Source organism: Equus asinus, chromosome 6 (assembly GCF_041296235.1).
Source record: "Equus asinus isolate D_3611 breed Donkey chromosome 6, EquAss-T2T_v2, whole genome shotgun sequence".
NCBI lineage: Eukaryota > Metazoa > Chordata > Mammalia > Perissodactyla > Equidae > Equus > Equus asinus.
This window is the reverse complement of record NC_091795.1, coordinates 13233526-13260376: the sequence shown is the minus strand read 5'-3', so window position 1 is coordinate 13260376 and position 26851 is coordinate 13233526. Positions and strand designations below refer to the sequence as shown.

The 26851-nt window shown below is 44.3% G+C and overlaps 1 protein-coding gene and 1 long non-coding RNA gene across 2 annotated transcripts in view; both read left to right on the top strand.

Annotated features, from left to right (window-relative positions):
- LOC123286734 (uncharacterized) overlaps positions 1-7905 on the top strand; it is a 48567-nt gene extending 40662 nt beyond the window's left edge. The window contains exon 3 of the long non-coding RNA XR_006529517.2: positions 7768-7905. This is a non-coding gene — a long non-coding RNA (uncharacterized lncRNA). The remainder of the gene's footprint in view (positions 1-7767) is intronic.
- A 2955-nt stretch (positions 7906-10860) lies between these two features.
- CNOT11 (CCR4-NOT transcription complex subunit 11) lies at positions 10861-25540 on the top strand. Its single transcript, XM_014854061.3, has 7 exons — positions 10861-11537; positions 14408-14572; positions 18015-18167; positions 19776-19978; positions 21255-21457; positions 24240-24336; positions 24418-25540. Exons 1-7 carry the CDS (start codon positions 11015-11017, stop codon positions 24613-24615), a joined length of 1542 nt encoding a protein of 513 aa, XP_014709547.3. The 5' UTR covers positions 10861-11014; the 3' UTR covers positions 24616-25540.
- Positions 25541-26851: the final 1311 nt, after the last annotated feature.

The window sequence follows — 26851 nt, the reverse complement described above, 5'->3', positions numbered from 1 at the left end:
GCATATTACCAAATTACTTTTCCAAAAGGTGTATATATGTATATAGCCCCACCAGCCATTTAAAGATTACCATAAGAGGTTTTCCTAAATTACAGGCTGAATAATAAATGTGTATCTTGCTTTCTGCAAAAGCCAATTCAATACTCACAGGACAAGCTAATGAGCCCTGTTATGTCTGAGATGCATTTAGTTGGGTTTGTATGATCTAGAGTAATCTTGGTATTGTGCTGCCCATTGTGACCAGCATGACTGGAGGCAAAATCTTGCAGACACGCTTGGTACAACGATGGCCAGGAGGCCTGTGTGTGCTCTGCTCTGTGCTTTCTCTGGATTTTTGTTGGCTATGTCAGAGACGCCAATCTCTGGAAGAAAAGAAGGAAAAGTGAGAGAATCAAAAAAGCTCAGATCTGAGAGGACAAGTGAGTGACATGGATGTGCATACCACTGACAAGCTGAGCCCACCAATGACAACAACCAGCTGAGAGCTCCATCTTCAGGATTGACCAGTAGTTTAAATTAAATCGACCGATTTGGGACCCTTGTTGTAACATTAGTGGTATTAATCAGCTAACTTCAGGAATAAAAATTAAATCCTAAAGGCGCCTCATTCACATAGTACAAAGATTTCTGAAATACTGACATTCCATCTAGTATTAACAATTGACAAATTTTGGCTAAAGATGCTACTGTCTTACCACCGCGTGTTCAGTGTTATAAACAGCCCCACCCTCATCATGGGACACATTGATAGCTCTAGCCCAGGGAACTGCAATAAGCTCTGACCTGCCAGGACCTGGAGCCGGCCGGGGAAACTGACCAGGTGGCCAAACCTGTGAGAAGCTGGCCAACTCCAGTGGGTCCTCGGCCAGTGGAGTCGACAGGACCAGGAACCAGCACACCATCTCTGCTTGGAGAAGACAATGGTTCTCAACAGAATTGCACATCTCCTTTGTAAGCCTAAGAGATCCACTTGGACCTAGAAAGGGGAAATTGGAACTAAGGGGTTAAGATTTGTGGTTCAGCTCATGGAAGTTACTGCAACATGCTTCACTGAAGGCAAGCTATGCTGGAGGATTACAGCAAGCAAAGGTTACAAGCCAGGAAAGATGAGTCCATCAACATATGCAGCCCCCTCCACCTCATCTCCCCTGATGTTAAGGTACGTAGCTGCAGAAGTCAGCAAGTACACACGCTCGGCATTGCTTGGACTCACACTCAAGACTGAGGCGGTCCCAGTCCTTCTGAAGTGCCTGGGTTTTATGCCGTGTTACAAACATAAAGTCCTGTAGGTGTTGGCCACAACAAATTCGGCTGCAAGAAATCAGGAACTTAGTCATAGGAAACCATTAATAGAGTAAAAAGCAATCACACAGTGGGAGAAAATATTCACAATATCTGTATGTGACAGAGGACTCATGTATAGACTACATAAAGAGCTCCTACAAATCCGTAAGAAAAAATCAGACAGCTGAATACAAAAGTGGGCAGAAGACTTCAGTGGGAGTCTTGAAACTCCCATTCATAGCATCTGAAGAAGTGCTGAACTTCCTTAGTTATCAGAAGAGTGAAAATTAAGAGCACAATGCGATACTGCTACGTACCAACTGGAAAGACTAAAAAGAAAAAGGAAAGTATTGACTGTTGGTGTAAGGAAAACCTCCTTCCTCTGTGCACTACTCACTGAATACCTCTGTGCTCCAAATGTGTACATTTTCCCCACACCAAGCAATTCTCCATCTCTCTGGCAGACATCACCTGACGTCCTACAATTTAAATCAATTCTGACACTATCTTCCTGGAGTTAGCATCAGACCACACAGGTTAAGGGCTCAGGCCCATACGACTGCCCCCAACCCCTGTGTACTCCACACACCAATCACAAGTCTTGGTTGTCATCTGGGCTTCTGACCAACTGGCTATAAATTGGAGATCCTAGGACCCCCTCTTTGGGTTCAATAATTTGTTAGGATGAGTCACAGAACCCAGGAAAACAGTTTACTAGTTATTGCTGATTTATTACAAAGAATATTTCAAAGGGTACAAATGAACAGCCAGATGGAAGAGATGCCTAGGGCAAAGTAGACAGAAAGGGGCGCAGAGCTTGCATGCCCTCTCCAGAAGTGTCACCCTTCCAGCATTTCCATGTGTGCACCCACCTGGAAGCTCTCCAACATCCGTCCTTTGGGGTTTTTAGGGAGGCTTCATTATGCAGACATGATTGATTAAATCACTGGCCTTTGGTGATTAGGTCAACCTCTAGTTGCTCTCCCCTCCCCTGACATTGGGGGTAGGGACGGAAAGTTCCAACCCTCTGATCTCATGGTTGGTTTCCCTGGCAACCAGCTCCATCCTTAGGAGCTTTCCAAAAGTTAATTCATTAACATAAACTCCAGGGGGCCAGCCCTGTGATGTGGTGGTTAAGTTTGGTGCACTCTGCTTTGGTGGCCTGGGTTCACAGGTTCGAATCCCAGGAGTGGACCTACACCACTCATTAGCCATGCTGTGGTGGTGACCCACATACAAAGTAGAGGAAGACTGGCACAAATGTTAGCTCAGGACGAATCTTCCTCAGCAGAAAACAAAAACAAAAAACAAAAATACAAAACTCCAGTGTGGGTGAATTCCTGGGGTTTTACTAGCTCTGTATCAGGAATGAGGACTGGGACAAATACATATTTCTTATTATAAATCGCCATATCACAGTTGGTGACTATGTCATACACTGCTGAGGGAAATAAAAGTTGGTACTGACAAATAAAAACGGCAAGCAATAGGATATATTGGAGTATATGAGGAAGCCATTTGGTATAAACCTAATTCAGCCTGACTTTGTTTTTTCCAAAAGGGCCTGACTGTGGCTATTGAGCACGCATTGCATATCTGCTTAGACATTTCCTATGGCCAGAACAAAGGCCCTTGAGATAAAGGTGCAACTTCCCCCCACATTAGCATTTCCTTAGGGATAAGCATTTTTCCTTAGGCTAGGAACTGATTGCTGCACTCACCTTTGACCACCCAGCTCACCTGTGACCACTCAGCTGGAGACAACAGACTGCCACCCTGCTGTGTTCACTGAGACAGAAGACCTGCCTGCTGTTTCCATCAATCGCTGTGCCCACAGAGCAGTCTCGCGACTATTGTAAAAGGGACATTTCAATCCTATGTGAAACATCCTCTCTGGGGCTATATAACCAGTCTGTGCACCCCACTTCTTTGGTGCCCTTTCTTCCTTCGGGAAGAAAGGCCCCGGGTTATAATCCTCAGATTTAAGCTCAGAATAAACTCGCTCAAATTTTCATTTATAGATTGGTTATGGATTATTTTCATCGACAGTACAAACACTTTGGAAAACCGTTTGGCAGAATTTACCGAAGCTGAATTTACTGAATTTCTATGAATTACCTGTGACCCATAATTCTACTCCTGGGTATATAGCCAAGAAAAATTGAAGCCAGGTACCTCAGGGGTAGTATAGATATCAAACCAATTTGCTGCTTCTCCTGTTTAACTTGAGGAGTGATTCAGGGGGTCTCAGGATTTGTGTTTGTGGGCTTGTTTTGCAGAAGAAAGAGAATGCCTTTGGGGAGGTTGCAATCACCAAATGACAATGGCAGGCCCTCAGCTGCCACTGAAGCCCAGAAGTCAGATTGGCCAGGGGCTTATCAGGAGTGACCCCTTGTCTCCCTGAAGCTCCTCCTGCCGAGTCCCTTAGCTCTATAAAAACTCCTGCTTTCTGCTCTTGGGGAGCCAGATTTGAGGAAATCCAGCCTCCTGCCTACTCATTTTGGCCAATTTGAATTAATCTGTCTCCATCTCCAAGCACTGATGTCTCAGTGGTTGGCTTGCTGGGCATTGGGCACAAGAACTTGAGGTGAAGAGGTTCGGTATCAAAATCAGTGCCTAGGGGCCAGCCCAGTGGTGCAGCAGTTAAGTGCGCACGTGCAGCTTTCGTGGCCTGGGGTCCCCCGGTTCGGGTCCCGGGTGCAGACATGGCACCTCTCCAAGTCATGTTGTGGCAGGCATCCCACATATAAAGTAGAGGAAGGTGGGCACGGATGTTAGCTCAGGGCTGGTCTTCCTCAAAAAAAAAAAAAAAAAAAAAATCAGTGCCTATATGTGCAAAAAGAGATTCACTTGAATGTTCATAGCTGCTCTATTCATTATACCCCAAACCAGAAACCACCTAAATGCCCATCAACAACAGAAGGGGTAAATAAATCCCTGTAGACTCACTCATGGACTACTGTGTGGCTTAAAAAAACTGCGTGGCTTAAAAAAAAACCCAGAAATCTATTGTCTCACAATTTTGGAGGCTGGCAGTCTGCAATCAAGGCACTGGCAGGGTCGTGCACTTGGACTCTAGGTAAGGATCCTTCCTCGCCTCTCCAGGTGCTGGTGGCTCCAGGTGTTCCTCGGCTGTGGCAGCGTCACTCCAATCTCTGTCTCTGCCATCACATGGCCATCTTTTCCCTGTGTGTGACTTTGCTAGGAGCAGCCTGTTCACTTGTCCCCCTTTGGTTTTGAGCTTCCTGGAATTCTTGCAGCCAATTGAGAGACTGGAACATTTCCTCGCCTCCTACCAAAGTTACTGCTCACTCTTTGTTGTGGGTTGAGTTGTGGTCCTCATTGCCCCCTCCACCAAATTCCTATGTTGAGTTCTAACCCCAGTTAGAATGTGACTGTATTTGTATAGCATAATTAAGAAGTAATTGAGTTAAAATGAAGTCGTCAGAATGGGCCCTCCTATCCTGTTATTGGTGTCCTTATAGGAAGAGATTAAGACACAGACAGACAGAGAAAAGACCGTGTGAAAATACAGGGAGAAGACAGCCATCTGTAAGCGAAGGAGAGAGGTCTCAGAAGAAACAGACCCTGCTGACACCTTGATCTTGGACTTCTAGCCTCCAGAACTATGAGAAATAAATCACTGTCGTTTAAGCCACACCGTGGTACTTTGTTACGGCAGCCCTAGCAAACCGAAACAGACTTCAAACTACCTTTCAAAGGGAAATCCCTTGCCATAAAGCCCAGGAAAGAGAGTGGTGGAAGAGAAGTGTAAGGATTTTTACAAAAGGATGACAAAAGAATGTAAAGCAAACTCCCAGCCAGATTTTAGCTCAGATATGAATGCCAAATATGCATCAACCTCAGCTACCTGCATCTCAGCAAGGAAGCAGCAAACGATCAGGAAACTTTCTAAATCAGCATCACGAGATCAAGTTTCCAGCAACCACACACGCTCTCACTGCATCCTCTTGTTTGAACCCCACTGCAAGGTTTACTCTCATGGGAGAGTAACAACAACCCAGCAGAAATAGGAAAATTATAACAGACAGACACAAGAAATAAAAAACTACAGCAATTGGAGGACACTGTGTGTGGGGCAAGTAGTTCTCTATGCCTCATTGGCCCTGTCATTAGTGTGTCAGAGCATAATACAGTTATAACAATAGCAAGGTTAGCTTATGTCTGTGCACTCATTCTAAAAAGAGAGGGAAATAAGAGTGTGGTCCATTTTAGAAAGAATTTAAAATAGTTTCAATGGGATGTTTCGATTAATGGTGAACTCAATTATCAGGATGAAGCGAGGCTCCAGTGGGGGTTCTAGACTGCACTGATAGTGACTGGGGGGCTGACCAAGAGGCCACCAAGCCCCTCCAAGTGTTGTGAGGGCAGGGCTGGATCTCTTGGTCGCTGCCTTTGAACAAGGCCTATAACACTGTCTGGCACAGAATAGGTGCTCAAACCATATCTGTTAAATGCCCAAATGCTGGTGGAGAGTTGAAGGGCAGAGATGAGGGGAGTGTGGAGGAGAACCAACACATATGCTCAGGAGAGCTTAGGGCCTCTACTAAGTTGAACCACGTCTCCCCAAAATTCATGTCCACCTGGAACCTCAGAATGTGACCTTATTTGGAAACGGGGTCTTTGCAGATGTAATTAGTTAAGCTGAGGTCATCCTGGAGTAGGTGGGTCCTAAATCCAAGGACTGGAGTCCTTATAAGAAGGCCATGTGAAACACAGACACACAGGTGATACCAAACCTCTTAATCTCAAATTTGTGCACCCGATGCGCAGCAAGCCATACACTGAGACATGGGTGCTTGGAGATGGAGAAAGGCCCCATTCAAGTTGGCCAGGACAAGAAGGTGGGAACTTGGGTTTGCTCAAATCTGCTTTAATCAGAGCAAAAAGTGGGGAGTTTTTATAGAGCTAAGGGGCTTGGCAGGAGGAACTTCGGAGAAACAAAGGCATCACTCTCAATAAGCCGCTGGGCAATATGCAATGGCTGCTGGGGGTGTTACCACCCAAGGGGAGTCATCTGCCCGTCTCAAGACATGCCAATAGTTGAGAGGCAAGCTGGTAGGAGAGAAACGGTTTTATTACAGCTTGCTAGCAAAGGGGAAGATGGCCGACTAACGTCCGAAAGAACCATCTTACAGAACCAAGACTACAGGCCAGTTATATAGGAGGCTGGTCTCTGGGTGGGGGAGGCATCTGGTCTTCAGGTGAGGCAGACATCTGGTTTTAGGTCCTGATAATCTTGTGTTTTACTGGATGTGCATCAGAGACCTGAGCAACACCCTATACCCAGATCTTTCAGATGTCATCAATGGGATGGCTATCAGCATAGACTCTTCCTGGGGGATCATCACACTCCTAAGAACTCAAAAGAACAAAGTTACCAACTTCTCTCAGCTGGGAGGGTCCGTAAAATCTACAGAGCATGTATATCTCCTGGAGGATGCCTTTCCAACTGGGTTAGTTAATAGGAGGTCATTCAAAGTTACAATATGGTTTCTTTTCTACAACATGGCTTCCCTTATGTCAACCTTGTGTTGAGCCAGTATCAGGGGCCGGCCATCTGGTGATCATAATCTCCCTGAAGGCATTCTATTTCTTCTGCAAAACAAACTGACAAATCCTCGAGACTCAAGTCATCCCTCAAGTTAAACCAAAAAACAGCAAGTTGACAAGATTCATCCATGTCTGTGTTGGCAACAAGGTCAAAAGGCAATCATGTTCTTATTGAATAGCTACAGTACCCCTCAGGTACCCCTGCTTCACAGGGAAGAAGGCCATGTGACTGGAGAGGCAGAGATCAGAATGGTGCAGCTATATAATCCAAGGGGTGCCAGAGACTGCTGGCAACCACCAGAAGCTAGGAGACGAGGAAGGATTCTTCCCTGGAGCCTTTAGAGGGAGCAGGGCTCTGCTGACACCTTCATTTCTTTTTTTTTCTTGTTGAGGAAGATTAGCCCTGAGCTAACATCTGCTGCCAATCCTCCTCTTTTGGCTGAGGAAGACTGGCCCTGAGCTAACATCCGTGCCCATCTTTCTCTACTTTACAGCATGGCTTGCCAAGCGGTGCCATGTCCACACCTGGCATCCGAACCGGCGAACCCCGTGCCACTAAAGCAGAATGTGTGCACTTAACTGCTGCGCCACTGGGCCAGACCCAGACACCTTCATTTCTGACTTTTAGCTTCAGGAACTGTGAGAGAACAAATTTCTGTTGTGCTAAACCACCCAGGGAAGGTGACGTCGTGGTTATGAAACGGGCAAACAGTTAGCCATTGATCATTAGGTAGCTAGTAGCCAAAGTTCTTTTTTTGCAATTACTAATTACAGCTTTCAGTTGTTCTCCAGCCCATTGGTAACTGTGCTGCTTGGGCAATATGGTGTCTGACTCCCGCTAGGTTCCTAAAGATAACATCTCCCTGGCGCCTGGGTCACCATGGTAACAATGGTTGAACTGTTTTTCAGGACTTAAGACTCCCTGTCCAGTTCAGGCCGGTTGAGACCACCAACCCATCAAGTGGGCCTGCGCAGGTGTCCAGTAAGTGACCTTTTCACGTCAAGAAGCTAAAAACTCCAGCCTCAGATCACATGCTAATGCCACCATTTTCTGAACATGCCTCCTATGAAGAGACATGAAATCTGACTAGGCTTGCACAAATCCTCAGTTACCTCACCTCTCCTCACCTCCAATCATCTATCTCCATACTTCAGACCACCTTGCTCCTCTACCCCATAAATATCCCTGAACCCCCACTTTTGGGGAACTTGAGGCTCATTCTCTCGCTTCCTCACTTGGCTGCCTTGTGATTAAAATCCTCTCTCTGCTGCAGTCTCGTCCTCTCGGTGATTGGTTTTCCGGGCCATGGGCAAAAACGACCCGGGTTCAGTAACAGTTATTTGTTACCAGGAAACCAATGCAAGGCCTGAGAGTTGTTTTTGGGGAACATGTAGGAACTTTGGATATCATTTTGTGTGTGTGTGTGTAAGATTAGCCTTGAGCTAACATCTGCTGCCAATCCTCCTCTTTTTGCTGAGGAAGACTGGCCCTGAGCTAACATCTGTGCCCATCTTCCTCTACCTTATATGTGGGACGCCTGCCACAGCATGGCTTGATAAGTGGTGGGTAGGTCCACACCCGGGATCTGAACCATTGAACCCTGGGCTGCTGAAGCAGAATGTGCAAAATTAACCGCTGAACCATGGGCCGGCCCCTGGATATCATCTTAATTTTGAAAATACTCCTACAGAAAGAAAAGCATTTAGTCCTTTTTGGGGAGTGGGGGTAATATATAATGCTCAAATATTTTGAAACATCTTTTAAAACAAAGTAAAACCTATGCATGTAGGCTAATTGCTATAACAAATAGACCCCACAATGTAAAACGGCTCTGCTAAAAAGAAATAGACCCAAAATGGAGGCACTTGTGCTAAGCACTGCCAAGGCTTAATACCTAACCTAACTGCAGTTTCAGCCTCTCCCAGGAGCGGAAATAAATCAATTGGTCTGGAATTTTCTGATCAACACTAGCAAGATAATCTACCTGATGCGACCCCTTGCCTTCCCCTAAGGGAAGATGATGTTGACACAAAATAGCCAATAACCATTCTACAGATAAGAGAGATAAGGTGAATTTTACTTGAGCCAGAGTGAGGATTACAATCTGCCAAGGCAGCGTCCAAAAAGGAAAAAAGTGTTCCGGAGAAGCATGGTTTTCAGTACAGTCTTGTATCTTCTTCGAACAAAGAACATTAAACACTCTCAGTATACCCTCATCAAAGTTTCAAAGAGGTATTCAGTTGTAACTTATCAAGGTCAACATGACCCCGAAGAGGGGAAAGGGATGAACACAGGTGTTACCCACAGGAAAATAGCATTGGGAGGGCAAGTCTGCATTCTTACCTTAAGACAGTGCATTCTTTAATAGTTAAAGCCATGTACAATCTATGTTTGATAGGCCATGTCAGACTTCTTTCTTTAGTTCAAGCCGAATCAGTTTTGAACCGGAACAGCTACCCCCTATACCTCAATATGTGAAAATTTCTTGTCAGTAACCTTGCCTGAAATAATCCTTGCCTGAAACTCTTAACTTCTTCATCCCATCCTCTTTCTGCCTACAAAACCCTTCAATTTTGTCCGGCTCCTTTCTACTTGCTAGATGAGATGCTGCCTGATTCATGAATCACCGAAAAAAACCAATTAGATCTTTAAATTTACTCGGTTGAATTTTTGTACTTTAACAGTTCAAATACAACAAAGATTTTTTTTTTTACTATAGTAAAAAAATAAAATGAGAGTACTTTCAAGTTAATTCGAATCGGTTTCCCCAGAGTCTAAGGGTCAGCAAATTATATTTGCTGCCGTCAGGAATGTTAACTGGCAGGCCCTTTCTAGAGGGCAATCTAGCAGTAATTGAAGAAGCCTTCAGAACCTGCATACCCCGTGACCCGGCAATTTCCCTTCCTTCAATTTTACTTTAGAATTAAGGCGGCGCTTAACTAATGATTTTTTTTTTGAGGAAGATTAGCCCTGAGCTAACATCTGCTGCCAACCCTCCTCTTTTTGCAGAGGAAGAGTGGCCCTGAGCTAACATCCGTGCCCATCTTCCTCTACTTTATATGTGAGATGCCTACCACAGCATGGCTTGCCAAGCGGTGTCATGTCCGCACCGGAAACCCGGGAACCCGGGCTGCGAAGCGGAAAGTGTGAATTTAACGGCTGTGTCGGGCTGGCCCCTAACTAAAGATTCTTGAGCTGCTAGCATTGTTTAGCGCAGACCAGAATTCCCAGACTTGCCTCCTGGGAATCGCTGGTGAAATCCCCCAGGTTTCCGGCGGTCTAGGGAGGAGCCGGCACTCGGCGGTTCTCAGCCCCGAGTGCGCATTCGCGTCCCCTGGGAAAGTGTTTCTGTTTTTTGTTTTCTAATACTGGAGTCATCATCTCTGGGGCTGGGGCCAGGCACTAGTATTTTTAAAGGCTCCTCAGAGGCTGCCAACGCGCAGCCAATGCCCAGAATCAGCGCCCTAGGGCAGGCTAAAGAAAAAGTTGCGCGACAATTTTGTAAATGAACATTTATCGGAAACATTTTCCGGAAAGCTTGTTAAAAATAACCGTGTACAAAAACTCATGTGCAATAAGATTGCATTACTGCAAAAAGGATTGTAAGACTGGAAATTAACTTTGGTTATGAGAAAGCGTGGCGTCTTCAGTTATTTGCATTTAAACAAATTTTACCGTAAATAGTCACGTACGTTATATTAAGGGAGCTATTTAGAATTCAAGATGCATTTTTTCCAGACAATAATAAAGCCCACATTTATTGGGATCGTCTGGTACTAGGTAGCGCCCTGGGGACTCCTAAGCGCTCCGCTTCTGCTCGCCCAGGGGCGGACCCCACCCGAGCGCCAGACCTTCGCGCCGGCCTCTCGCAGCGCGCGGTAGAAGCCCAGCCGGCCAGCTCCGCCCCTCCCGCAGGCCCCGCCCCGATGTCCGGAGCTTCCCCCGCCCACTCAGCGTGGCGGGATCCTCTCCCTGGCCTCGCTCTGCCGGCCTCGCTTTCGCTCCGCGCTGCCCTTCTCTTCCGCGGTCATCTGGCTTCCCGGCGTGTTTTGTTTGCGACGCTGTCGTGTAACAGCGCGCTTTACGGTCGCGGCGACGGCGCGAGCCGGCGCCAGGGCCACTCCGGCCGGGAAGCAGGACAGTCGAACGAGTTTGATGCCCGGCGGCGGTGCGAGCGCGGCGTCTGGCCGGCTTCTCACCGCCGGGGAGCAAAGGGGGGCTCGGGAAGCGGCGGCGTCGACGTCGAGGAGCGGCCCGGGGGGCTCCGGCTCGGGCGGCGGCGGCAGAGGCGGAGCAGGCGGCCCCGGGCCGGGGAGTGGAGGCCCGGGGGGCCCAGCGGGCAGGATGAGCCTGACGCCGAAGGAGCTCTCGAGCCTGCTGAGCATCATCTCGGAGGAGGCGGGCGGCGGCAGCACCTTCGAGGGCCTGTCCACCGCCTTCCACCACTACTTCAGCAAGGCTGACCACTTCCGCCTGGGCTCGGTGCTCGTCATGCTGCTGCAGCAGCCCGACCTGCTGCCCAGCGCGGCGCAGCGCCTCACGGCGCTCTACCTGCTCTGGGAGATGTACCGCACCGAGCCGCTCGCCGCCAACCCCTTCGCCGCCAGCTTCGCGCACCTGCTCAACCCCGCGCCGCCCGCCCGCGGCGGCCAGGAGCCCGACCGGCCCCCGCTCTCAGGTACGCCGGGGGCGCGCCGCCCGCCGCGGCCGGGTGTGCGTTGGGGGTCGGTGGGGTCATCAGTTTTCCACCTGCGCTTCTGGGAATTCGCCCGCAAGTGAAACTGCCTCCTTTTGAAGTTATCCCCCCAACTGTAAAATATGGAGAAGCGGGGGCTTAATTATAAATTCATGGCACCGAAAATTATTGCTCTCAACACTACAGGCCGTCAAATCTTGCAGCTCAGTGTGGGCCTTGACGTTTCTAGTACTTCAAATACAGTTCTTTCTTATAAAGCTCGTCTGAGGTGTGTAAAATTGCGGCTAATGACATACTGATCTGCCCCTGGTTTTCAGTCTCAGACGAGTAAGTAGAAGTCGTTATTCAGAACCCGAAGAACTTGGACGGAAATACGCGTTAAATAGCGTTTAAGGACTTTGCAGCTACCTTCGTTGGTCTGTTGGGTGTCTTTGGATGATGTGATGGGGGCAGGGGATAGAGGTAGTCTCGTTCACGGCCTCGAGCAGAAGACGCGTGACGACTGGACGTGACGTAAAATGTATACTGTGCGACACTGGTAAGATCAGATCAGTGGGTTCCACGCGAGGCTGCCTTTGTTCTTTCTTTTAAATTCAAGCAAGAGATGCTTTATGAGACTTGACTTGAGGAGAAGACTCGCAGCCAGGAGAGGAGACGGTCACAGAGGGGATAGTGAGGAGGGATAAGGGGACCTGTAAGTCACAGACAGGGATCAAGGGGGAAGCTGGTAGAGGTGGGAACAGCATGATCTTACAGGACCTAACGAGTGGGAAAAGGGGCAGATGACTCTGTGAGGAGGGGCTGCTATAAAGGAGTCAGGGGTTAAGGCAGCGGATTTTGAGGTAGTACCAGGAAGTGTTTTGCAGCTCAGGAGGGCTTCTGCATTATAAGCTAGCCGTTGTCTTGCCTTGGCACCCCTTCTTCATCTAAAGCATCTTCCGGTTGGTTTTCTGCACTGCCCTTATCTAAGGGGCAGTCTTTGTGTTGCTTTTAAGGTACAAGTACTGAACCTGGCTTTCAGGAAGTTTGAGAATGCCCAGAAAGGGAATGCAACAGTTATGAGTGGTCAAAACCCACTCCTGGGGGCAGGGGACATGGACGGCCCCACCCAGGGTTTCACCGGTTCGGATCCTGGGCGCGGACCTAGCACTGCTGGTCAGGCCATGCTGAGGCGGCATCCCACATGCCACAACTAGAAGGACCTACAACTAGAATGTACAATTATGTACTGGGGGGCTGTGGGGAGAAGGAAAGAAACAAAAACCCACCACCCTGGGGTGCCCTTAGCAGAGGATGGGACAGTGTGGGATTTAGTCAGAGGGTCCTTCGAATTCCGAAGGGTGGGTTAGGTAAAGGAACTATGACTTATACAATGTTCTCAGATGCAGTGAGTCTAACCCAGATCTAGACCATAGACTGCATGCAAAGAGAATCCACGGATTGGTTCTTTTACCTGTTTGTGCCTCAGTTTCTTCCTCTGTAAAATGCAGATGATAATTCCTAGCTTGTAGAGCAGTTATGAGGAACAAAAGTATCTGTGATAAGTGTTACCCATTATCATCATTACTTTTATTACAGTAGGTAGGGATGGTAGTGAAATACACATCAGGGAGTATCAATGCCAAGGCTTATAATACAGCATGTGTAGTCTGAGCATATAGTGAGTATATTTTTAAAAAGTTTTGCAGGGGGCCGGCCCTGTGGCCGAGTGGTTAAGTTTGCGTGCTCTGCTTCGGTGTCCCAGGGTTTCCCCTGTTCGGATCCTGGGCGCGGACATGGCACCACTCGTCAGGCCATGCTGAGGCGGCGTCCCACATGCCACAACTGGAAGGACCCACAACTAAAATATACAACTGTGTGCTGTGGGGATTTGGGGAGAAAAAGCAGGAAAAAAAAAGATTGGCAACAGTTGTTAGCTCAGGTGCTAATCTTAAAAAAAAAAAAAGTTTTTCAGATGATTCTGAAGCAGAGCCAGAGTTGAGAATGCATCTGGAGGTAAATAAGATGCTTCCCAGCTCTCAAGAAGCTTGCGGTGTCGTTGGGGACGGAAACATAGTCAGGGCACAGTGTGGTAAAGGGCTGTATGTAGTAGGTGTCACAGAATGCTCGGGGGCACAGAGCAACGTCCACCTGTGTAGCTGGAGAGATTCTCAGAGGGCGTGATGTTTTTGGTGGATGTTGATTAGAGGTGGGGGTGGGTTGGGAAGGGTGTGGCCCTTTATTTAAGTTTTTTGAGGAAGATCAGTCCTGAGCTAACATCTGCTGCCAGTCCTCCTCTTTTTGCTGAGGAAGCCTGGCCCTGAGCTAACATCTGTGCCCATCTTCCTCTGCTTTATATGTGGGACGCCTGCCACAGCATGGCGTGCCAGGCGGTGCCATGTCCGCACCCAGGATCCAAACCGGCGAACCCCTGGCCTGCAGAAGTGGAGCGTGCGCACTTAACTGCTGCGCCACTGGGCCGGCCCTAGTGATTGCTTCCTTGTCTATTCAACTTCACAGTTGCTGGTAGCAGCAGAGAAGAAAGAAAAGCATTTCTGAGTGCTGTGGTTTTGTTTGTTCTTGCTTGCATATGTAAGCTTTAACCTTTGCAGGAATTGCGGCATGTTAGAAAACAAAATTCTTAATAGTTACAAAACCTTTAAGTTTCAATTATATTGCCACAAATCATAGAATTTCAAATGACCTATTAATTACATTTTCATAAATGTATATATTTGGTTAACTAACAATTATAATTTTGTCTTTAAAAATATGTGAGTTGAGGTGGCAAGTAGCAAATGCTAATTTTACCAGATTCAATTTAATTTTTAAAAATAACCATCGGAGAAATCATTATACATTTTTGTTTACAGGATTTTTACCTCCTATAACTCCACCAGAAAAGTTTTTTCTTTCCCAGCTGATGCTGGCACCCCCAAGAGAACTCTTCAAAAAGACCCCTCGACAGATTGCCTTAATGGACGTCGGAAACATGGGCCAGTCTGTGGACATCAGTGGGCTTCAGCTAGCCTTGGCTGGTAAGGAGGAGTCAGTGGTTTGGGCATGCTTGTGTGGTACTTAGGCCTTTTTTTCTTGAAGTACTTCACTTAAAAGGAAGGTCTTTGTCACTGCTAAAAGGTTAGTATCTTCCATGAAAAACGTAGCTTCAGTACTGGATCCTTGCCAGTATGGCATATAAATTCATTTTGAGTTTTCTCTTGAATTGATTGCTTTTCCAATATAAAAAGAATGCTGGACAAAATTTAGTTTAAGAAAATTTTCCTGGGACTGGCCTGGTAGTGTACTGGTTAAGTTCATGCACTCCACTGAGGCAGCCCGGGGTTCACAGGTTTGGATCCTGGGCGGGGACCTACATACTGCTCATCAGGTCATGCTGTGGTGGCATCCCACATACAAAATAGAAGAAGATTAGCATAGGTGTTAAGTCAGGGACAATCTTCCTCAAGCAAAAAGAGGAAGATTGGCAACAGAAGTTAGCTAAGGGCCAATTTTCCTCACCAAGAAAAACCACTTTCCTGATGTCAGTTCTATTCAAAGTGATTTACAGATTGAGTGCAATTCCTATCAAAATCCCAACAATGTGTTTTGCAGAAATAGAAAAACCCATCATAAAATTCATATGGAATCTCAAGGACCCTGAATAGCCAAAACAATGTTCTCTTGGTACCCTGGTTGAAAATCATTTGACCGTATGTGAGAGGGTGTCTTTTCTAGGCTCTATCCTATATCACTGGTCTATATGTCTGTCTTTAGGCCAGTACCACACTTTTGATTATGGTAGCTTTGTACTAAGTTTTGAAATCAGGAAGGGTGAGACCTCCACTTTGCTCTTCTGTTTCAAGATTGTTTGGCACCTTCTGTGTTACACATATAAGCAAGTGAATAGGTGTTCTAGAAGCAAAAGCTTGTCGTGACAGAAAATACTAGAGGGACCTTGAGCTGGGTGGTCAGAGGAAGCAGTTCTGAGTCCTGAAGGATAGGATGAGGCAGCTTTTGCTCACCTGCTCTAATAAAATACAGATGCCTGGGTCTTAGCACTTGAGAGTGATTCATTAGGGAAATTCAAATAGAGAGCCAGACTTGTGAACCCTTGACCTTGTGAGTAAGGGAGCTGCAGTGTTAATTTTGACAGTGCCGCATCCTTAGACTTGTGCGCCTGTGACATTTGGCTTCTTAGAGAAGGTGACATCTTCCAGTAAACTACTGTTTTCTTTGGGGCATTCTGAACCTCACTTTTTAGCTACTGGGTATTAACCATACAACAATAGTTATTTTCTGAAACCAAGAGAAATCTTTTTAAGACTTTGAAGATTGCAGGTACACAAAAGTACTCATTAACTACTAGTGCCAGATACAATCTATTAACAGAAATGAAATGATTATTTCCTTAACCAAAGATATGAAAACTGGGTTACAGAGGTGATAGGCAATTTCAGTCACCTTACTCAGAAGCCATGTATGTTCTGAGGGTTCCAGCTTTGTATTCAATAAATTTGTATTCAATATCTGACCTCTTTTTTCAACTTGTGCTGACTTGAGTCAGCCTGTGAGGAAGTTTTAAAGTATAAGAAGCTCAGAAAGGAATATGTGACTAGAGTTAGATTGAGAAGCTTGGCAGAGTGGCTAAGCTTGCTGCTTGCTGTCCCCTAGCCAGATCGAAGGTGTCCCAATCTATTCATTTTCACAAGTGCAAAAAAAAAAACCCACCAAAACTAATATTCTCTGGACCTGGCTGCATAGATCATCTCTGCAGAGGCCTGAAATTCCGATGTTTTAACAGTGGGCTCCAGGGACCAAACATGTACTTAGGGATGATGCAGTTGCGTTTTCTTAACTTTAAAAAAACAAGCAGACAAGTTAAACATAAGTAACTATAAGGGGCAGAATTTTACACTGTTAACAAAATGACAATGTTTATTTGAGAGGTTTCGCTAAAAAGTCCTGCCAAACCCCTACACTAGCTAATTTACCACACAAGGTACCAATTTTAAAATTTTCCCTACATCTTGGTCAATAGTATGTTTTCCGACTTTTTGTATTTCAGCAACCTGAGATGAAAAAATGGCATCTTGGGATTATTTTATTTTATTTATTTATTTTTTTGAGGAAGATTAGCCCTGAGCTAACTACTACCAGTCCTCCTCTTCTTTGCTGAGGAAGCCTGGCCCTGAGCTAACATCCGTGCCCATCTTCCTCTACTTTATATGTGTGATGCCTACCACAGCATGGCGTGCCAAGCGGTGCCATGTCTGCACCCGGGATCCGAACCGGCGAACCCCAGGCCGCCGAGAAGTGGAACGTGCGAACTTAACTGCTGCGCCACCGGGCCGGCCCCTGGGATAATTTTAATTAACATTTTTTCATGTTAAGTCAGTGAGGCTGAACATCTTGTCACATGTCTAAGGCATCTTTCATATGTTTGGCCATTTTTCCATTGGATTCATAGTCTTTTATTGACTTTGGTAGCTCTTTAATCATTTAGGAATTTAGCCATCTTGTGTTTTTAAAATTACAAAATCTGAAATATGGTACTTTATAAAACATGCATGTGCATTTTAAGGAGTTATAATAAAGTGAATAAAGAGCAGCCACCACCCTTGTTAAGAAATGGAGTATCCAGGACTTAGAGGCTCCTTGTGTGTTTCTCCCCATTGCTGCCCCCATCACTAACCTGACTTTTGTGGTAGTCATTCACGATTTATCTTATAGCCCTCCCTCTTGTGCATGCCTAGAGTTTCACTTTGCATGTTCTTGAACTTTATATATATAGAATCATACTGTGTTTATTTTTTTGTACTTTTTCCTGTTGGTTGTTATTTGTGAACTGAATCCATGTTGATGACATGTAACTGTAGTGGTTGCTTTTCATTGCTGTGGTGGTATACTCACACAGTGGAGTACCAAGTTCTTTATCCAGGCTATTGTTGATGGACATAATGTCGCTGTGAACATTCTTCTATGTTCTCCTGACATAACACATGAAAGTGTTTCTTCTAGATGGAAACATAAGCACAGGTAAAAGTTTACTAGGTCATGGCAAATTGTTTTCCAAAGTTGCTGTGGTATTTTTCATTCCCATTAGCGTGTGCAAGTTACCTGCCAACCCCCTCTGCATTTAATAATGTCAAGCTTGTTAATTTTTGCCACTCTGCAGAGTATGTAATAGAATCTTGTGTTTTAATTGATTTTTCCCTGGTTCCTAATGGGATTGAACAACTTTTCAGATGTTTATTGGCAACTTAAGCTTTTTTTAAAAATAAAATGCTTGTTGAAGTCATTAGCCTACTTTTTCCCTATTTTTTAAAATTGATTTGTAGGAGTTTTGAAAAAGTATATATATTCTGAATCTGGCCCTTTTTGTATGTGGTGCAGATAGCTTCCCCCAGTTAGTAGCTTGTCTTTTCACTGTCCTTGTGGTGCCCTCCATTTTACAATGTCTCCTATTTTAACCTTTTTCAGAACGCCAGTCTGAATTGCCAACCCAAAGTAAGGCTAGCTTCCCTAGTATTCTCAGTGACCCAGACCCGGATTCTTCTAACTCTGGATTTGACAGCTCAGTTGCCTCTCAGATCACAGAAGCTTTAGTCAGTGGACCAAAGCCACCTATTGAAAGTAGGTATATATAATTTTATACTCTTGGTTTTATTTTATCAGCATCCTCTGAGACTTTTTGGTTTTCTGAAACATCTTGTTATTTTTGTTGCTGCTTAAACTTGAATTTAATGAGAAACTTGCTAGTATAGGGTCTAGAACATAGTAGAGATGCTCAGTAAGTTTCTTCTCTAATAAAATTACATACCAAGTTTTTTATTATATACCTATCATCAGCTACCTGAAGAGATATATTCTCTGATTTTACTGAAATGAATCTATTTTTATACCTTATCAACTTTTTGTTTTATACCTCTTTATTAATCCATTCTCCATTGTAAAGTTTTACTTCTAGCTCTTAATCTACTTTAATTCAGAGAAAACACCTATGAACTTGAAATACCATGGCTGCATCTTTTGGTTTTATAGGTTTCTGTGTGGTTTTAATGGTGAAGGCATGCTCTCTGCGTGGGGATAGTCACATATCTTCCAGATATGGTGTCACCATGAGTTTAAAACTTGCACTGTGACTTTTTCTGCCATTTACAGTAGATCTTTGACATAAATGGGTGTAATATTTGAAGTCTCAGCCAGTCACAAGTTTGCCTGAAGGTCCACGGCACATGTGGTTTTTATTTAATACTTGCTCAGGCACATCTGTGACTTGCATGGGCTACCAGAAAGGTCTGTGAAAAGCAGCTCAATCAGGTAGTGAGTCCAGCGCACCACCAGGCATCCCCACCTCACGGGAACTTGATCACATAAGTAGTAGTTCTTGTGAAATGTTAAACGCTTCCTTGTGTAAATGGTCTGAAGAGAGATTCAGATGCTAGTTCTGGTGATGATAGGTGATGAGAGTGTAGTTTAAGAGAAAGGGATGGTTCTTAGCCAGAAGACAGACATGCTCAATAAACTAGAGACTAATCTCAGATTTCGTGGGGGCAAGTCTCCCTGCTAGGAATAACCCTTTCAGGCCCTTTGTGGAAACCAAAGTGAGGCATGAAACTTGTTCAGCAGAAGTCCCAGCCAGCATTTATTTTAGTGGGTTTATAACTTAAAGATCAATCTTGTTTTATAAAACAGTTGAGGTATTAAGTTGAGTCACTTCATTTTCCTGTTGTATGAAAATGAACATGGCGTTTGTGAATTTAGGGATTTATGAAAGTCTCCAGATTCATTTGAGAATGTCAAAAGTCAATTATACTTTTTTCCCCCTGCCATTTCAAGATTATAAGATGTAAAGGTAAAACTAGTACAAATCATAGTGGTCTCTGAATAACATAGTGGTAACTAAGAAGAGGATGAGTGAGATCAAAAAGTATTTCATTTTTCCCATCAAAAGACTGTTACCAGTATAGTAAGTTGTGTCCTTTTGCTGTAAGTGGTGATGATGCTTGAATTAAAAGTTGTCAGGTTGTGGTAATGCTTTTCTTTCCTCTCTCCAAAAATAGCTTTGGTTTCTTGTTTGTATTCTGAATAAAACCCTGACTTTGTATATCATTTCTGCTTCTCATTTTCAAGTCTGAGAGTTTTATCACATTATTCTTGTTAAAAGAGGTGTGGGTGTACTTCATTAACTGAAATAACGTGTGAGGTGGGCACAGTCAAATATTACTGCTCTCATTACAGGCCATTTTCGGCCAGAGTTTATTCGTCCGCCACCTCCACTGCACATCTGTGAGGACGAGCTGGCTTGGCTAAACCCGACAGAGCCTGACCACGCGATTCAGTGGGATAAATCAATGTGCGTTAAGAATAGCACTGGTGTAGAGATCAAGCGAATAATGGCCAAAGCCTTCAAAAGCCCCTTATCTTCTCCTCAACAAACACAGGTAGATATTTATTGTAAAGATTTTCTTATCTTCAATCCATCAAGTGTTTATTTTTGGTTTTCATAGTGATAAGTGACCAATAAAATGATCCTGTCAACATGAGCCAGCAGTAGGAAGTTTTGGGATCCAGAGCCTTTTGGATCTCCGAGGCTTCGTTCTGCTGCTCCCGCTGTGGTGGGGCATGAAGTATGATGACTACAGACGCGCCACCTTTCACTGGGATCCGTTTGACTCAGGGAGAGAAGAGTAGGATGGGTCTCGCTTTGCACTCTGCTCCAGCTGTGTGCTAGCCGGGAATGTCACATATGTTGTTACACGTAAGCTGGACAGTCACTCTCCTGAGGGTTGGCAGAATCACAAACATTTTATGGCGGAGAATGAGGCCCAGGGAAGGTGAACTAGCACCCATCACCCAGCTGGTTAGTGGTCGATTTGAGATTCAAAATAGTCCCTGTTGTGCAACGATAAGACTCCCCACAGGGGAAAGGCAAGGACACCGCTCGGGGGTTTCTGGTTGGTAAATTGTGTTCAGTTTCCATACTTTCACATCAGATCTTGTCAGGAGATAGTGACAAAAATATTATTTTCAAGGTCAAGTAATAGCCATGTTCGTAGTTCACCTTACTAGACCATCCTGAAATATAGTCCAGTGTGGTACGTACAAATAGCTAGGGGAAAGAGCATAGAAAATTTAAAAGAAAAAGCACTTATTTGGCAGAAAAAAACTTTTTGAGGATACCCATTTGGATCACGCAGTGTGAGTGCGACTTGCCCAGTAAAATACTGCCGACTGGTGGGTGCGGCAGGTGAGAGCTTCTGTTCTCCACTGGGGCTAGGCGGGGCTCTTCCTGATGTTCCTCACTTCTCTGTGCTCTATGCTCTTCGGGAGAACCAGTTGGTAATTAAGATTATTTTTGGTTATAATGGATGACAGAAAAAAACCACCTACAAAGGACTTGACGGTATTGTTACAACCCAGACAATATGTATCCAACCAGACAATACTGAGCCTGGTTTAATGCCCAGGGGGAATCAAGCATATTTCTAAACTGTCTTAAAGGTGTTTGTATTTTACTATCTTGGCAATTCAAATATAAATTAAAAAATACCAAGACATGATGATTATGGGTTTGAGGGAAAAACTTATGAAGTTGGCTCAATGCAGATCATTTTATGGTTTTTAGTATAAAATACTTGTTTTTGTATGTAGGAAAGAAAAAGAATTTCTAATTTGACTCAAGAACCTCTCTTTCTTTAAAAATTTGATTGTATTTAGCTCCTTGGCGAGTTGGAAAAAGACCCCAAACTTGTTTATCATATTGGCCTCACTCCAGCCAAGCTTCCTGACCTGGTGGAAAACAACCCTCTAGTGGCTATAGAAATGTTACTGAAGTTAATGCAGTCAAGCCAGATCACTGAGTACTTTTCGGTCCTGGTCAATATGGACATGTCTTTACATTCAATGGAAGTTGTAAATCGGTAAGTTTCTATACTTGATCAAATCTGTGTGTGTTTCCTGGGGGGGGGGGGTAATAGATCCTGATTAAATGGCACGAGGGAAAAACTAGCAACAATTTTTATTTTCCTGATACTATTAGCCTGAGAAAACCCTTTCAATAAATATTCTGAGCTATAGTGTTCACTGCATGTGAGTTTAGCATCCATTAGTAGGAACTTGAAGGATAGGATTTCAAATATTTAGCATTAATAGAAGCATAAATGAAACTTAATTGCTGAAATTTATTTCTCTATATATAGTTACATCTTCTTTACCTCTGCACAAATACAAACATTACATTATTGTTTTGTTAATGAGTAACGGCCATATCGTGGGAAAGTATGGGTCTTAAGAGCTGAGAGAATTCTGGGAACGTCATCCTAGAAGTCCCTGACTCTTCTCCCAACCTTTTTCTTTTTGTTTTTTTGAGTAAGATTAGCCCTGAGCTAACATCTGCTGCCAGTCCTCCTCTTTTTGCTGAGGAAGACTGGTTCTGAGCTAACATCCGTGCCCATCTTCCTCTACTTTATGTGTGGGACGTCTGCCACAGCATGGCTTTTGCCAAGTGGTGCCATGTCCACACCCGGGATCCGACCAGCGAACCCCAGGCTGCTGAAGCGGAACGTGTGCACTTAACCGCTGCGCCACCCTCCCAAACCCTTCCTGACTCTGTCTCTTGACTCTTGTCACTGTCCAGGAAACAATGCATTCCCTTTTTTTGTTTTTAAAGATTTTATTTTTCCTTCTTCCCAAAGCCCTCCGGTACATAGTTGTATATTTTAGTTGTGGGTCCTTCTAGTTGTGGCATGTGAGACCGCCTCAGCATGGCTTGACAAGCAGTGCTGTGTCCTCACCCAGGATCCGAACTGGTGAAACCCTGGGCTGCCAAAGCAGAGAGCATGAACTTAACCACTCGGCCGCGGGGCCGGCCCCCCTGCATTCCCTTCTTGATGTGCTCTGTACGGTGTTTTCCCATTTCATATTATTTTCCTTACTGACACGTTTTAGGTAAGTTATGAATTTAATAGGCTTGGGAGCCTTCTATTGTATTACACTGTTTATTATAGGGTGGCCGTATGTCCAGGTTTGCCTGAGGTAGTCCCAGTTTTAGGCTTCTTATTGTGGGCTTCCTTTCCTGTGTTCTGTTTTGGGTGCTAAATTATATGTCCTTTTGCTAACTGAGGAAATCCATTCTGAGGGCCAGGCAACTCCATTTCAGTTAGAGCACATTTTTTGAATGTTCATTTGTAAGTTGGAGATTATATTTTTTTAAGTTACTTGGAGTTGCACTAAAGAATATGTCTTTTGGGGCCGGCCCTGTGGCTGAGTGGTTAAGTTTGTGCACTCTGCTTTGGCGGCCTGTGTTGCACCAGTTCGGATCCTGGGCGTGGACCTAGTACCGCTCATCAGGCCACACTGAGGCGGCATCCCACATAGCACAACTAGAAGGACCTGCAACTAGAATCTACAACTATGTACTGGGGGGCTTTCGGGAGAAAAAAAAGAGGAAGATTGGCAATAGATATTAGCTCAGGACCAATCTTCAAAAAGAGAAAAAAAGAACATGCTTAAAAAACAAAGGAGATGGTTCAATTATATTTAAGGGAAAAAAACGTATGTCTTTTAAGTTAATCAACTGGTGAAAGCAAGCCTAGCAAGCATGTGCATAAGAGAGTGCTGTTTTGGGGTGGGAGAGGGAGGAAGCATGCTGTTTTTAAGTTTATTTCTGTCACCGGCAAAACTAGTTAGCTGCTTGTTGAAAACGTGCCACTTCACTTCTGCCCTCTGCTTGTTCAAGCCGTTCCCCTTCCGCTGGGCTCGCTCTTCTTTCAGGGCTGCGTTCTGTTCAAGTCCCTGGGCTGCCCGGGCGCTCAGTGCTCGCTTCTTCCTCTTAACGACATTCTGGTAGCGGTTATTGTCTTACCAGACATTTGGCACTCAGTCCAAGAACAACTGCATGTTTTTATCAATATTACTCTTTCTAGAGAATAATTTCAAGGACAAGTTCTGCCCCCCTCCCCTCGGCCCCCCAGCACCTGTCACAGTGCGTTACCTTTAAGTGTGAAACAGACTTGTGGATGACACACGCACATCTGCCTATGCCAGTCTTTCCTTGGAGCAGCAGCTCCTCAGTGCCTTATCGAAAAAAAGTCCTAGTCAAGTAAGTTTAGAATTACCTTTTGGAAGTTCATACCGTATAGCTAGTGTAGCATACCTTTATCTGAGCAGGGACTTCCCACTCCACCTTTTTTTTTCCTTAAAACCTTCCACAGAAGCCTTTGGAAAACCCCAGCCTCCCCCGTCAGGACTCTGCACTGACTCAGATACGCCGCCATGGCTTTTGTTACACTCCAGCCAGGTCTTCCCCACCGCGTTCCTGAACATGCCGATTCCAAACTTTACTCAGACTGTTACTACTTACTCAGTTATGAGGAACACTTCTCTCCTTAGCTTTCAGTTTAAGTAACTTGCCTTTGTAAGACTTTTTCCCAAGTCTTTTCACTTATTACTCTTTTTGCAAACATCTCATTTTAGTATTGTTATATATTGTAGTGTTTAGTTACTAAACTCACATCTTCCTTCAGACAAGTGTGTGGCTCCTAGGTTTGTTTATGTAAGTATATTTCAAACTAGGTAAATATTGGATCATGTATCAGAAATTTACACTAAATTGACTGAAGGAAATTTTATATTTTATGGTTATATGTTTTTTAATGTTAGCAAATAAATTAACAGCCCTCACCTTCTGACTTTATGAAACAGACTGACTACAGCTGTTGATCTGCCTCCTGAATTCATTCACCTTTATATATCAAATTGCATCTCTACTTGTGAACAAATTAAGGATAAATATATGCAGGTAAGTAATAGAAATTTCTGTAAATTTTATAAATACCTGCCAAGAAAATGAGCACACTAAAATTTGTTTCTTGTTTTTCAGAATCGTTTGGTGCGTCTTGTGTGTGTCTTTCTCCAATCCTTGATCCGTAATAAAATTATCAATGTGCAGGACTTGTTTATAGAAGTACAGGCATTCTGTATTGAATTCAGTAGGATACGAGAAGCGGCTGGCCTTTTCCGGTTGTTGAAGACATTGGATACTGGGGAAATGCCTTCTGAGACCAAAATGTCAAAATAATACCTCAGCAGAACCATCCATTCATTGTTCAGTTGTACTGTGATCGCATTTGTAAAACTGTTAAAACCCTGAGTGGATTGCTTAGTCTAACGCATTTAAACAAAGTGACTTTATCTACTTAAAGCAAAGTTTTGCTTTCCTGGATGACTTTTTCCTTTAGATGAATTTTTGGTAAGAACTTGGAAAAATAGGTCTTCTAGGTGTCTTGCTGATGATTATCCATAGGAAGAATGGTTATCCCCAAAAAAGTTGTTGCAAAAAAAGTAGATGAGGTCTTTAGCACTTAAGAGCAAAGTGCTTGTTTTTGTTTAAAACACAAGTTATGGGCTTCTGGTAAGTCAAGAATCCAGTTTTCCTAAGCTTCCCATGTTAAAAGTAGTATTTAACGAGTAAATGAAGACCTTCTTAAGAGTTTCTTGTATTGCCCTTGAGATGAAGTCACTTGAGTGTTTTGAATCATCAGGTGGCGAACAGAAGTTTGATCCTTGAACCCATTTATGTGCATAGCTCTTAACTTCTCATTAAGCACAGTTTGAACCAAGGACATACTTGGAACTTTATCCTGTCTTCTTATGAGGACTTAGTTGACAACAGAATAAATGCATTTCTTGGGCCTCTTAGAAACCTTTTTTGAGGCTATAATAGCTGGTATAGTTTTCTGGTTTTCCTCTCTTGAGATGTTCATTAGTTCTATTATTAAAGACAGTCATTTTTTTGTTTTAAGGAAAAACAGTGCTTTGGGAGGTCATATCACTGAGGAACTGTCATGTAAAACTGCTTGCCAAGTGTGTCTGTGCCTCCTGCCTGTGGTGCGGCAAGCGACCTGTCTGAGGAGGAGAGTACGGGGCATCGTGTGGCTGTCAGCCCTCATTTCACTTTGGACAACAGTGCCTTAAATTAAAGTTCTTTTTTATGAACTCTATTATCTGATGTACTTTTTTATTTGATGATGTGATGAAAACTTCCTCATTTACTGAGTATTTTTCAAAGCATATTCTTTATGGGGAAATCTTTCAACAGGAATTACCTTCCAATCCAACTCAGAGCAAAAGTTAAAGGACACCAAGCCTAGTGGTGGTGTTTTTTTTTTTTTTTAAAGATTTTATTTTTCCTTTTTCTCCCAAAGCCCCCCAGTACATAGTTGTATATTTTTAGTTGTGGGTCCTTCTACTTGTGGCATGTGGGACGCCACCTCAGCATGGCTTGATGAGCGGTGCCATGTCCGTGCCCAGGATCCGAACAGACGAAACCCTGGGCCACTGAAGCAGAGCGCGCGACCTTAACCACTCGGCCACGGGGCCGGCCCCAAGCCTAGTGGTTTTAAGATGAGTACAAGTTCCAATCTTGCAATACTGTAATATTACAGTCTTGCAATATTTGTGAAAAAGAAGTATTCCTAGTTTTATAAGACATTTTATATCTTAGGTATTATGAAAGTAAGAGATTTATAAATATGTCTGCTTAAAGGAAATAAGGACCCAAGCCAATGTAATAGGGGAGTGCCTTGAGACATGTAAAATGGCAACAACCTTGATTTCTCCCAGTACCTGAAAGTGGGCGTCACTGTTGTGCATATTAGCACTGGGAAAAGAAACATGAACTTAGTCACATACTTTGTGGAATGGCAAAGTTTCAGCCACTGCCACTGCTGGAAGCAACGCAACCTCGGGCTCCAGGACCTACCAATTTGCTGATGCCATTAAACTGGCCAACAGCAGTGGAACTCATGGCTGAACGAAGCTGATCTAACACATATCTTCTCTGTTAGGCACAGCACAGCCGCCTTGTGCTTAGACCACACTTAAGCTCTATGCTTAAGGGCCATTTTAAACTGAAATCACCAACAAAAAGTACAAAGTTTCAGAAAATGTGACACTAAGTAAACGGTGAAAAGGACAGGTGTTGACAGTTTGAGAACTGAAACCAAGGCAGAGCATCCTCTTGTTTTAACCTCAACTGGGAACACGTTTCAGGCAACTCACAACCTGTACCACTTGGTGGTGTCCAGACAACCGCAGAAGTGCACATACACTGATGCTGGGGTTATAGAAACATCTGAGTAAGCAAATTAGCAAACGTGGACTCTGCTAGTAAAGAGGCTGACTGCTGCTAATTATTTCAAGATCACGGTATTGGTATTCACTTGGAAGAGGAAATACGTTCAAATTTATTTTTGTTTTTTTGGTGAGGAAGAGTGGCCCTGAGCTAACATCTGTTGCCAATCTTCCTCTTTTTG

Excerpts from the sequence above, each read along its gene's own strand:
- CNOT11 (XM_014854061.3), top strand. The coding sequence starts at position 11,015 with ATGCCCGGCGGCGGTGCGAGCGCGGCGTCTGGCCGGCTTCTCACCGCC. Across the intron at positions 19,979-21,254 it reads CTTCTCCTCAACAAACACAG|CTCCTTGGCGAGTTGGAAAA; the intron begins GTAGATATTTAT and ends GATTGTATTTAG. Across the intron at positions 24,337-24,417 it reads TTAAGGATAAATATATGCAG|AATCGTTTGGTGCGTCTTGT; the intron begins GTAAGTAATAGA and ends CTTGTTTTTCAG.